General features: G+C 43.7%; 1 protein-coding gene across 2 annotated transcripts in view; it reads left to right on the forward strand.

Annotated features, from left to right (window-relative positions):
* The window catches only part of Usp10 (ubiquitin specific peptidase 10), a 50,898-nt gene that overhangs the window by 12,126 nt on the left and 25,493 nt on the right, over positions 1–13,279 (forward strand). For both annotated transcript variants that reach the window (XM_005345759.3, XM_005345760.3), the window contains exons 2-3: positions 5,181–5,249; positions 10,128–10,185. In XM_005345759.3, the coding sequence (XP_005345816.1) occupies positions 5,181–5,249; positions 10,128–10,185 (127 nt within the window). The remainder of the gene's footprint in view (positions 1–5,180; positions 5,250–10,127; positions 10,186–13,279) is intronic.

A 13,279-nucleotide genomic window follows, 5' to 3' on the forward strand; every position in this document is an offset into this window, starting at 1 on the left:
ACCAGGCTGGTCTCGAACTCACAGAGATCCACCTGCCTCTGCCTCCCGAGTGCTGGGATTAAAGGCATGCGCCACCATCACCCAGCTCCCCTGCTTTTGTAACACTCATCAGCCTGCACTTGCATTGTGACAGCCTGTGAATATTGTTATGTCCTGAGTTCTCAGCATCTGCTCAGATTACCCTCAGTCTCAAACAGTTCGCCTGGGGTAGGTGATGGTTAGTAAATATTGTTATGTCATTGAAACTCCTGGTTTGCATGGACTGAGCAGTGTCACCTTCAGGTGTCTCCCATCCATGCAACCACACCACTCTAGAGCATTTTTTTTTTAAAAAAAAAAAAAAGATAAAGTTTCTCTGTGTAGCTCTAGTTGTCCTGGAACTAGCTCTGTAGACCTGGCATTGAACTCACCTGGCTCTGCCTCTTGAGCTTAAAAGTGTGGACCACTTCACCTGGCTCACTTCCCTTTTTCAGTTAAGGTTCAGAGTGTTGAGCAGGTTTTGGTGCGCTGTTTCCAGGGCCATGTTTCCCCTTCTTTACTGTTTTTGCTTCTTTTGTTTTGCCATGCTTGACACAAGTCAGAGCCTCACAAATGCCAGCGCGCCCCACCCCAGTCCTACCTATTGCTTAATCCATGTCAGGCCCAGGAGCTCTTCTTGGTGAGACATCTTGAAGCTACCTGACCCAGCTCATTTTCTGCAGAGAATGAAGGCTTTGCTCCTTCACAGCATCTGTTGCTTCGAAGAATGGCCTAAACCTCCCAGAGAGCAGAAAAGCTGACCAGAACCCCTTTTTAGCTATGGTAGGGCTCAGCCTGCTTGCATAGTTGTGCACTACAGTGGGAGACTGTCCTAAGTAAGAGCTTGTGGTAACTGCCTATCTCCCTTAGAAATTGGAAAGAACTGAACAGAGCCAAGGTCCCGCAGATTACTTGTCTCACAGCTGCCTCTCGAATCACCAGGAACCTGTTCAAAAGGCAAAGAACATTAATTTGGGGGCAGTAGACATATTCAATTCAGTTTCTAGAGATGAGGTCTTTAGAAGCTTAGGGGCCAAGAATGTTGTTCTCCAGTGCCCCCTAGTGCCACGCAGTAATGGCAGACCTTAAGTTTCCCTTGCTGGCCGACACTAGTTTCCTGTGATTCTCATCTATGCTTCTGTGGGTGAACCTGGGAAGGTACTCTGAGCAGGATGCCTTTTCTTTGTCTTTCTTCCAGTTCTTATGTTTGTGTGCCACTCCCTGGAGCTTTGCCTCTGCTTTTGCAGTTTTATCAGCTTATTGTATTTTTTTCCTTTTTCCTATAAATGTAAATTTTATTTATGTGGGTATTTTACCTTCCTATGTATCTATTTTCCTTTTTTTTTTTTTTTTTTTTTTTTTTTTTTTTTTTGGTTTTTCGAGACAGGGTTTCTCTGTGGCTTTGGAGCCTGTCCTGGAACTAGCTCTGTAGACCAGGCTGGTCTCGAACTCACAGAGATCCGCCTGTCTCTGCCTCCCGAGTGCTGGGATTAAAGGCGTGCGCCACCACCGCCCGGCTTGTACCCTGTACTCTTAAGTCAGAAGAAGGCCTAGAATTCCCTGAAACTGCAGTTACAGATGCTTATGAGCCATCACGTGGGTGCTGGGAATGGGAGTCAAGTGCTCTTAACTCCTGGACTGTCAGCTTCCTAGAGGATGTTACTGGTTACCACTCAGGTATGCGTCACTTTGGCTAGGCAGATGTATTCATGTATCCAGTACAATTGTAGCCCACGCCCCTAATTTTAATGAGTCCCTTGACTCCAGATCTCAGTATTTTCATCTTTTCGACCTTTGACAATGACTTCTCCAAGCATCGAGGATTCTGTTACACATCTGTGTCCCATCAGAATGGTGTTTTTTGTGAGCAAAGCTGGTGCACAGGAAAGGCCTATGTGGATGTATTCACAATAGTTGGAGATCCTGACCCAGGCTCTTATAGTGGATGCTGTACACAGATATCAGAACCTTGACTTCTGGCTTCAGCAACTAAACTGAAACTAGTCTTTTATATTAGAGGTGCACTCACTTACAAAAACTCATGAAAATAGATTACAGCAGGAGGATGTGCTTCATGTTTCTTGATGGAGTTACCATTGATGTATGTGAACCAGTGAGAAGGGAGTCAGGATGGAGTTGCAAGCAGTCCTGGCTATCTATTTGTTATTCACTCAATGGTATTTGGTGTCACATAGCTGCTAGTTAACAGTTCTCCTGGTGTCCTTAGATGGATTAGGTGTTCTCAGCATGGTGTTGGCTGATGGGTGAGAGGTGCCTCGTGCAGGGGTAGATTTAAGCATATCTAAAATTCTGTTCTTTATACCAACACATCTTTTCTTTTTGTTTGTTTGTTTTTCTTTTTCTTTCCGAGACAGGGTTTCTCTAGCTTTGGAGCCTGTCATATAGCTTTGGAGTCTGTCCTGGAACTAGCTCTTGTAGACCATCCTCTAACTCACAGAGATCCGCCTGCCTCTGCCTCACTGAGTGCTGGCACCACCACCGCCCAACTCATTTTGGGTTTTTTTTTATATTTATTTATTTATTATGTATACAATATTCTGTCTGTGTCTATGCCTGCAGGCCAGAAGAGGGCACCAGACCCCATTACAGATGGTTGCGAGCCACCATGTGGTTGCTGGGAATTAAACTCAGGACCTTTGGTAGAGCAGGCAATGCTCTTAATCTCTGAGCCATCTCTCCAGCCCCTCATTTTGTTTTTTTTGAGATAGGTTCTCTACACAACCCTGCTGTCAGAACTCACCCTGTAGACCAGGCTGACCTCAGACTCACAGAGATCCATCTGCCTCTGCCTCCTGAGTGCTATACTGACATTTTAATTAGTTTCTGTTTTGCCTGAACATATGTTTGTGCATCATGTGCATACCTGGTGCCCACAGAGGCCAGAAGAATGTATTAAATTCCCTGGAATTTGGGATACAATTGTGTGCCATCATTAGAATGTTGTGAAATGAACCTAGGTTCTCTGCAAGAGCAGCCAGTGCTCTTAACTCATCCATCTCTAGTCCCTAATTAGTTTTTTGAATAAAACATGATTTAAAAACAAATATTCTAAAATAACACATACTAGCGCCCATTTCTTCCCATGTGTAACTGTAACACCTCCATAGATCTCTGTCAGACTGGGCTATAGATCCAGAGCCTCTGCAAACAAAAACGTCCATTTTTTTATTTCTCATCACGTGGTGGGGGCTTATTTGTTCAGTCATTTATTGAAGATTTCCTATCTGTAGCATGCTCTCTTGGTTGGTTCTGCCTACCCCTGGCTCCCAATGCTGGGATTAAAGGCGTGTGCCACCACCACCTGGCCAGTGGCTAGAATTCTTACTGCCCTCCTTGGTTCAGCTCCCAGCAGCCACCCAGAACTCCTAGCTGCAGAAGATCTAACATGTCTGATTAATTTTCATCCATACATATCTTTTCCTGCTTTGTGAATCTGCAGTCTTTTTATTCCCAAGAGGGGATGTATTCCAAAAGGGGATGGCTTTCTGAGCATTGCTCTCCCTGAGACGGAGTTCCCTGGATCCTACTTCTGTATCCATCCTTGTCTGTCATCATAGTTCATTTAATGGGAGTTACAAACTGCACACAGGTGTTTAGATGTTAGCATAATGATGTTGAATCCAGTGTTTTACCACTGAGCCACCACATCCCTGTTCTCTGAGAATGTTTTATACACCTGAGTAAAATATTTAGGATGGAATTCTGTGGAAATAATACTCTAGCATTCTAGGGGAAAGTACTTCTTGAGTTTTCAAAACTGCCCTATTGCTATATACATCTGTTCTACTAAAAACCAGCTGAGTTTTTAAATTAGTGTTTTGAGCTTAGTCTAATTTTTACACTTTTCTGTTCTCTGATAGGGTGTTTCCTTTCTTACTGTGATTCTTCTGTTTTTTTTTTCACCTGCCATGCTGAGAGTGGTAATATAAGCTTTCCCATGTTGTAAGTGATTAGTTAATGTTGCAGTTGGTAAAGGGCCGAGTCCCCAAGCATTTCAAGAGAAGACTCCAAACCATGTCGAATCTCAGTGTTTCCACCATTGCCATCTGTCCAGTCTCCTTATCGACTTGGTCAAGGATATGCATTATGTGAGGACAGCTTTGTTTTCAGTGTTTGTTATGGTTTTGGTAGACACAGCTAAATAACCTCAGGAAATGGTCTTCCCAACAGTGACTTTTTGAAGAATAACGAGTATTATTTTCTATAATACTTAGTTACAGAATGTACGTTAATAAACTTCCCCATAAGTCATTTCTAGACTTGAAGATGCAGTGGAGCTGAAGACACAGCTCTGCTTGTACTTTGACCCTCAGTCCTGAGTTTTTCATGTAGCAGGTTACTGGCTGAATGAATGAATGAGTGTTGTGGAAATCTCATGATACTTGTTAGTGGCAGATTTCTTAAAGCAATTAGGAGCTGGTGGCCACTTGGCAGATTCAGCTATACCAATCCTGTCAGTGAAGGTCACGCCTAGCACTCTATGAAACTAGAGGGTTGTATCTGCCATATGTTTCTCTGACTCCCGTTCATGTTTAGAATAAATGACACATCTTTAAAGATTGTTACTCAGGATCACTGACACTTTTCCATGAGTTTTCCTGTCCTTTGACAGGGAAAATGAAATGGAGGTAGGTAATGATGTCACTCAGCAAAGAGCTAAATGGAGGTGAAAAGGTGAACCAGGAAGTCTCCCACAGGCAGGAGCCTTCATGCTGTGACCATTCTTGACTTGCTTCAAAATAAGCTCTTTCAACCTTGTTCTTTGAGAGTTTACAGAAAAGGTTAAGTGGCCTTTTCTTGCATGTCATGAGAAAACACCACCCCTAAGAACCTCAGCTTTCAACTTGAGGCCCCTCATTGCTTATTTGAAAAGGATTTGGGGGATTCTAGTCCAAATGTTTCATAGGACAAACTGTAAAATATTGACTTTTAAAAAATAAGTAGCCGGGCAGTAGTGGCGCACACCTTTAATCCCAGCACTTGGGAGGCAGAGGCAGGCGGATCTCTGTGAGTTCGAGACCAGCCTGGTCTACAAGAGCTAGTTCCAGGACAGGCTCCAAAACCACAGAGAAACCCTGTCTCAAAAAAAAAAAAAAGTAATGTGTTTATTGTATGTAATCAAATGTTCTTCTTGTTTTCAGTATATTTTTGGCGATTTCAGCCCTGATGAATTCAATCAGTTTTTTGTGACTCCCCGCTCTTCAGTTGAGGTAAGAAAAAATTTTTTCATGCTCATATGTGTAAAAATGATTGGCAGTTCATTTTCACTTTAATTGAGAGTCCTAATAATGCATAGATGAGCAAAGCCTACACCATGAGTGTGCTGGACCCATTTGTTGCTCTTGTATTTGCTTTAAACTTAGAAGGTGCCAGTATAGTTGCACACACAGCTAGACCCCTATTTCTTCTTCCTGGCTCCTTTCCCAGAGGTAGTGACTGCTGGGGTGGGCAGCACATGCTGTGTCCATAGCAGCTGTCGAGTGCTGTGTGCTTTAAGATCATCCCTTTGCAGGTCACTTTAAGCCAGTGCTGTATTCCCAAGTTTATGCTTATACATTTGTTTTCTTGTTATTGTATTGTTTTGTTGTTACTGCTTGTTAGTTTAAAGATTGTTTTGTGTGTATTAGTGTTTTGCCAGTATGTATATGTACCATTTGTTTGCTTGGGGCCCATGGAGATCAGAATATCGGATGCTCTGGAAGTGGAGTTATGAATGATTGTGAGCTCCATTGTTGATGCTGAGGCTGAACTCAGGTTCTCTATAAGAGCAGTAAATGCTGAGCCACCTCTGCAGCACCTGCTTTCTGGTTTTAATTGCTCAGTAGGTTCGTCACACACATTGTAATTTATTTACTACACTATATTAGTGTGTGTTTACTGAGTGTTGTGGGAGCTGCCAGGTTGGGTTAGTGGGTTCCTGAGGGAGTACATGATGATTTCTCATTTCTATGACCTATCCCATAGATTCACTCCTCCCATCCCCAACTCTATGTCTCTCTCTCTGGTCTCACTGTGGCTTGAATTCACAGAGATCAACTTGTGTCTTTACCCACTAATGGGATTAAAGGCACAGTCCCCTACACACACTTCCGAGTAATATGGTACACACTCATTCCTGCCCATAGCTGTGGTATAGCTTGATCTGGCTTTATTTTCTATGTGCTGTGGGCTTTGAAATTTTAGTGAAGCGCTTTCTTCTGTTTCTAAGATCAAGAACTGGGGGTAAACAGGGAGAGTGTTAAAGTGTAAAGCATATCAACTGAGAGCTTTTGTGCCTGTCTTAGGTGTTTGTTTAAAAACTTGCCCCAGTAAGATAGGGAGTCAGGGAGAAGCAAACAGGTGATTCTGTGTGTGATCTTTAATATTGGTGTTGTTTATAAGGATTACTGGTGTTTTTAGAGCTGTGCTCTGATTTATGAGCAGTGGCTTGAAAGTGGATCTCCCTAGTGGAGAATAGTTAGGTAATTTAGTTGGTCTGTTTGAGCCCTCTATTGTCTACTGGTGCTGGAAAGTGTTTATTCCAGGAGATACTCAGATCTTAGTATTGGAAGCAACATATACATCAAGTGTTACTGAACAGATCACCCCTAGTACCATAGCTGAGAGAGAGAGAGAGGGAGAGAGAGAGAGAGAATATAAATGAATGAATATGGGGGGGGCACCAATAAGGCTCTTGGTTGTCATTTATGGATTTTTGTTTGTTTTTGGCATAGGGTCTCCCTATGTAACCTCTGGCTGTCCTGGAACTCACTCTTTAGAGCAGGCTGGCCTTGAACTCAGATCTGTCTGCCTCTGCCTCCCAAATGCTGAGATTAAAGGCATGCACTACTATGTCCCACCTTAGATTAATTTTTAAAAATTGTGTATGTATGTGCGTGTGCATGTGGTTTGTGCGCTTGTGTGTGCAATGCATATGGAAACCATAGGTGTTAGATTTCTTGGAACTAGACTTATAGGCTATTGTAAACTGACTGACAGTGGGTCCTCTTCAAGAGTAGGAAGCACCCTTAACTGCTGAGCCATGTCTTCAGCCCCCTGAATTGGTGTCTCAGGGGCTTGCTTTCAGATTATTACATTGTGTTTCCTGAATGTTTGAGGAAGCTGGAGATACTACGCTGTGCAGGGCCCCAGGCTTACATGCTTCTCAGAGTAAACTGGACCTACTTTGTCTCCAGCGTCTCACCTTTGTATGGGGAGTTACATTTTTGGTTTGATGTATAAGAGACAGAATTTTACTTCATAGTCCAGGCCGGCATGAAACTTGCTATGTTTCTCAAATTGGTCTTGAACTCATGGTGATCCTCCTGCCTCAGCCCTTTGACTGCTGAGATTCCAGGTGTAAACCACCAAATCTGGTACTTTGTATTATAACCTGCTGTAGAATTGGACAGCTTTGATCCATTTGGATAGTTCTGTCTCATTGTGCTTACTACATCTTCTGTCACGAGGGAAGGTCTTAACTTGGTGGCAGTTTATTGAGTGAAAGGTGCCACACACCTGGACAGCAAAAGCAATCATGTTTTTGCAGTGCTGGTGCATCCTGTCTGCAACCATTCCACGGTTATGATTTCCTCAGGCCAACAGTCAAAGTAAATGGATATATGATTTTAAAGTCTCACTTTGTAGTGTAAGCCAGCTTCAAACTCATAAAAATCCTTCTGCCATAGCTTCTTGAGTACTAGGTTTATAGATGTGCATCTTTATGCCTGCTAACGTGTCCTGAGTGTGTGTGCCATAGTGCTCTGCTGACAGAGGGTAACTGTGGAAGCTGGTTTTCTCCCCTTACCATGTGGGTCCATGGATGGCAGCAGTCTGGCCAGCTTCAAGTAAATAAGGAAACAGAGGCAGGTGGATCTCAATGAGTTTGAGGCCAACCTGGTTTGCAAAGTGAGTTCCAGGACAGCCAGGACTGTTACACAAAGAAAGCCTGTCTCGAAAAACAAAACTCTGTGGGGTCAGTTACAGGGATTAAACTCAGGTTGCTAGACTTGTTCAGCAAACTTTTTTACCTGCTGAGCCATCTCACCAGCCCCTAAATGCCTTAATACACTAACTGAAAATGACAGGTAGGTAGGATTGGAGAGATGGGTCAGTGGGTAAAGGTCTGTGCTGCCAAGCTTGATGACTTGAGTTCAATCCCTAGGACCCGAATAGTGTCATGACAGAACTGACAACACCACCACTACCCCGGTAAATAATGAATGGAATTTTAAAAGAAGCTTAAATGAAATTGTTAGATTGCCCCAGATTTTAGTGGTAATCTGTTAATTGGTTAGAACAGTTAGCCTGGCTTCCCTATCTGTCTGCTATCCCAGAAACTCCTTCTGAGGTCTTTGAGAATAGGAGTGTTAGGAACCCTTGGTCAGTGTTTTCACTGCCACTGTCCTCAGTCCTATTCATGATATATATCATGATGCTAGCACCAATAACATGTCTTGCCCTGTGTGAGGTGGCTGTTTTGAGAAGAACTAGCTAGAGTTCTGGCCCTACAAGGTCTGGGGTGCAGGAATTGGTGGCTTGTGTTGTGCTGACCTGCTGAATTGTCCCCTGGGTAGTTTGCTGTCTCTGCCTCTCTTATAAAAGGGTTCAGTAATAGAGACTTTACCCTGCCTTATCTGCTTATTACTTTACAGAGACCACATTTCTGCACATTGCAATTGAAGTTGCTATATGGACTCTGGGGTGTTCCACCTTCCCAGTAGGCACATACACATCCTCCCTTCCAGAGTTGGGTTCAAAAGATTTCCCAGTGTCACAGGGATTTTACTGTGAATGGATTGATTCATAAGACCTTTCTGTGCCTCATAGATTTCTGTCTCCAGGGGCACCCTAGTCACTGACAGAGCAGACATTCTGTGTTACACACAGTGTCTCATCTTTCTTTGCTTATAAGCTTCCTTGAGATTGCTGCACCACATGTGTGCTGTCAGTGATGACATGTGGACGGACAGGTTTGCCCGTGTGTCAGGGTGCTAAGTCCTGGGTTGCGTCTTGATGCCAGAACCTGAGTGAGCAGTTAGACTCCTTTCCAGTCACCGTTTTCTTGGTATTTGTCATTACTATCTGGGGAGAGAACCTAGCACTTTACTTTAGTTGGTTGGGGGGGAGGGTAAATTTACCTCTTATAACCACAATGGCATTGGCTACCTAAAAGAGTCCATTGGAGACATGAGCCTAGGAGACCATTAAACAGCAGACAGTGATTGGTCTGACACTAGCTAGAGACTGCTGAAACTGCACACCCCAGGCTCTCCAGACTGTTAGACTGTGTTCTGGACCTTAGTGACTAGAGACAAATGCTGCAGCAGGTGCTTTGTTCTGTCAGTCTCACTTCTCAGACATTCCCAGCTCTCAAATGTAGAATTGGCAGGAAGAATTTGAGAGGGTCTTAAAATTCCCCTGGTTTTTTTTTTTTTTTTTTTTTTGGTTTTTCGAGACAGGGTTTCTCTGTGGTTTTGGAGCCTGTCCTGGAACTAGCTCTTGTAGACCAGGCTGGTCTCGAACTCACAGAGATCCGCCTGCCTCTGCCTCCCGAGTGCTGGGATTAAAGGCGTGCACCACCATCGCCCGGCTCCCCTGGTTTTTTACAAAGTAGCCAGGCATATATTTTCTTTCTTCCAAACAAGAAAGGTGATTTCAAACCATTAATTCAGTTGCATGGGACAGTGTGTAAGAAGGGAGTCACAATTTCCAGGCCATTTCTTCCTCACGGGCTTTTCTGTCTCTGTCCAGAGCCCTGGCTCTACATCTGCCAGCTGTGTTGCTGCTTGTTAAAAAGAGTGACTTCCACCAGCAGACGGGGACAGCCCAGGGTCTGGGCTCACCACTGACTGTGGAAGGCAGGCAGGATGTGATGGGAGGGTTTTATTGTAACCTGTACACATGCCATTAGGAGTGCATTTTCAGGTTCCCACCCTCACTTTCAGTGTATTCAGTAATGGTAAATAATTGAAAGCATTCCTAAACTGTTCGATTTAGATTTTATCAGATTTTGGTGTGTGTCTTTCTGGGAACATGATATCATGAGATGGAACTTGAAGTGTTGAGTCTTAATATCCTGTTAATGTGTTTTTTGATTTCTTGCACAGCTCCCTCCATACAGTGGGACTCTGTGTGGCATACAGGCTGAAGATGAACTACCAGATGGTAAGCTGGGTCATGTGTGTTAGGTGGGCAAGAAACCTGCAAACATGTCCTCCGTTTTCTTATATCCCCCCCCCACTTAAGAGTTTATTCATAGTTGGGCTATGATGTGTGAGTTTATTGGAGTGTGCTTAGTGTGTGTGGTGGGCAGAGGCTAACTTCACGGAGTAGGTTCTCTCCTACTTTGACATGGGTTCCCGGGATTGGACAGAGATCGAGGTTTGTGTAGTAGGTATTCCTTACTGAGCTGGATTCCTAGTCTGTTCATGTCTTGGAGTCCCACCTGTAGCCCTGCAGGCTTAAATTGGTGCTCTTAGCTTAGCCTAGAAGCTGGTACTAGGCCTGCTTGAGTCAACATTTCCTTAGCGCTTGAAGCTTCTGCTGTGAACTGCAGCTCACTCAACTACCAAGTCACTCTGATTGACAGATGTGCTTTTAAGGTTGTGCTGTGCCCCAGAATACTGGGCATCATAAGTTCTGGTCAGGAGAGAGGTGTTCCTTTCTGTTACCACAAGAAGCCCTGGTGTTGTGGGTGTGTCGCTCCACATGGCTGTGTTCAAGTCTCTTTGGGTCCTCTTGGCAGGGAGCCTGTGTGCTGTCAGTTAGTTGAACGCTGTGTGGAGCTGTTACAGCAGTTGATGTTTATGTCCTGTCTGTCCCAGATTCCTGGGCATTTAGGTACCATTCTCACGGCCTGCTCTGCTCCTCTTCTGTCTCCAGCCTGAGCCCTGGCTGATTGCTAAGAGTGGTGTTTATCAAGTGCAGTAGTGTTTGCTGCTGAGCATGGATATTTAACACATCTTGACTGTGCATTCATCACAGACCCAAACTCAACCAGACCATTTCTAGTCAGGATTGTTGTAAGGTTTTTGGTGGCTTTCAAGAATCTAAAGGAAAGTCTTTTTTTTTTAAGAGCCAGGGATTGGATTCCATGTTCTGTTAGCATGTTATACTTGTGATCGGTGTTAATTAGGTTTACATAGAAGTTTGAAAAGACTAAGCCAGCCTTATCTACAGTAACATCTCAGAAAGTGACTAAGGGGGGCTGGAGAGATGGCTCAGTGGTTAAGAGCATTGCCTGCTCTTCCAAAGGTCTTGAGTTCAATTCCCAGCAACCACATGGTGGCTCACAACCATCTGTAAAGAGGTCTGGCGCCCTCTTCTGGCCTTCAGGCATACACTCAGAATATTGTATACATAATAAATAAATATATAAATAAATAAATATTAAAAAAAAAGAAAGTGACTAAGGTTAGCAGTTCTGCAGTGAGCTGTAATAGATCTGAAGGGAACGAACAGGTTTAGTAATAGCTTTACAATTAGCAAAATGAGTTGCCCTTTAATCTGCTGGTATCCAGCTCCAGGAGTCTGGGTCCCTTGGGACATCCGTCTCTGCTTTGTATGTTTGCACCTGTGATGGTCTGTTCTTTCTCATGTGTTTCTTCTTGCTTATCAGAGGCCTTGTCTCCTCACACCTGCATTGGTGTTGGGTCGTACTCAATCTCAACCTACTTATTGTTCCTTGGGTCCTTTTCTCCATTCTCTGCTCTCTCTTCCTAAGTCTGACTTTAATTTTGTTGGGAATGCTCCCAGAGTCTTGCTGCCTGCTTACATACAGCTAGTTGTCAGGACCACTTAAAGGTTCTTTCCTCTAAAACTTGGTCTCTTGTGTTTTCTCTCCGCAGAGCAGTGCTTCTCAACCTGTGGGTCATGACCCCTTTGTGGTCACATATCAGATATTTATATTGTGATTCATAACAATAGCAAGATTACAGTTATGAAGTAGCAACGAAAATAATTTTATGGTTGGGGTCACCACAACATGAGGAACTATATTAAATGGTCACAGCATTAGAAGAAGGGTGAACCACTACCATAGAACCTTTCACACTATGTTAATAAATCTTCTTTTAAGACTGCCCAGCAGTGGGCCACAGGGACCACATTCATTTCTCAGTGTCTGTGATTGCCTAGTGTAAAATGCTGTGACCCTTCAGCATGTGGGAGAATGTGTGAAGAAAGTGCTTTTCCTCTCCCAGCATAGAAAGTCACAGCAGGTGACCTCAGGGAACCTTGTTGTGCTTTGCACTTTATCTGCTATCCTTTCTAGGCAGTTGCTGAACTTTGAATCAGTGTGTCCTTGCTGTCCATTAAGTTAACTGTTGAAGTTCTACTGTTCTCTGCATACCTTTCATGGGAATCAAGCACAATGCTGGGATTAAAGGGTGTCACCACACCCCACTGGGACAGTATGTTCATAAGCTTTTCATAGTTTTTTTCTTGTGCTGACCAGTCTGCCTTCCACTGAGGCAGAGGGATCTGCAATCCCTCTTAACTTTGTTGTGGACTGTTAATCTTTGTGAACTCAGGTTGGTCTTGTCAATAAATGTAAACTCCTGGAGCAGGAGCCTTGTCTTCCCTGCTTGGGAAAATCTCTCACACACCATGGAGTTATATGTACTTAATGGAACTCACTTTTGAGAAATATTGCCTCAAGGTACGCCCCCCCCCTTTTAAAAAAATTATGTGTGTGGCATACCTTTTTAAGTGTATGCCTGGCGCCCACAGAGGCCAGAAGAGGACATGGGATCTCTTAGAACTTGAGTTCCAGACAGTTGTGAGCTGCCTTGTGGTTGCTGTGAATTGAACCTGGGTCCTCTGGGAAGAGCAGCAAGTGCTTTTAACCACCAAGCTTACATGCCAGGGCGTTGTCTTCCTTATGTATTGTTTGGCTATTGTTTGCAGGCCTCTCATTTCTTCACCTGAAAGATGAACTCAGTCTGAGCTTTCTGCTGTCAGTGTGTGCCCCTCAGGAAAAGAAGAGATAAAACTGTCTGAAGTACCATGTTGGGTAGATGTTGAAGTGTTTCTCTGATACCCAGTCACATCCTAGAATATTGTTCTCTGATAAGATTGAGAATGGATGTGGAAGGCATTTTTTAAAAATATTTATTTATTTTCCCCTCCTTCCCCTATTTATTTATTATATATATACAATATTCTGTCTGCAGGCCAGAAGAGGGCATCAGACCTCATTACAGATGGTTGTGAGCCACCATGTGGTTGCTGGGAATTGAACTCAGGACCTTTGGAAGAG

The sequence above is a fragment of the Microtus ochrogaster genome, chromosome 4 (genome assembly GCF_000317375.1).
Source record: "Microtus ochrogaster isolate Prairie Vole_2 chromosome 4, MicOch1.0, whole genome shotgun sequence".
Taxonomy (NCBI): Eukaryota; Metazoa; Chordata; class Mammalia; order Rodentia; family Cricetidae; genus Microtus; species Microtus ochrogaster.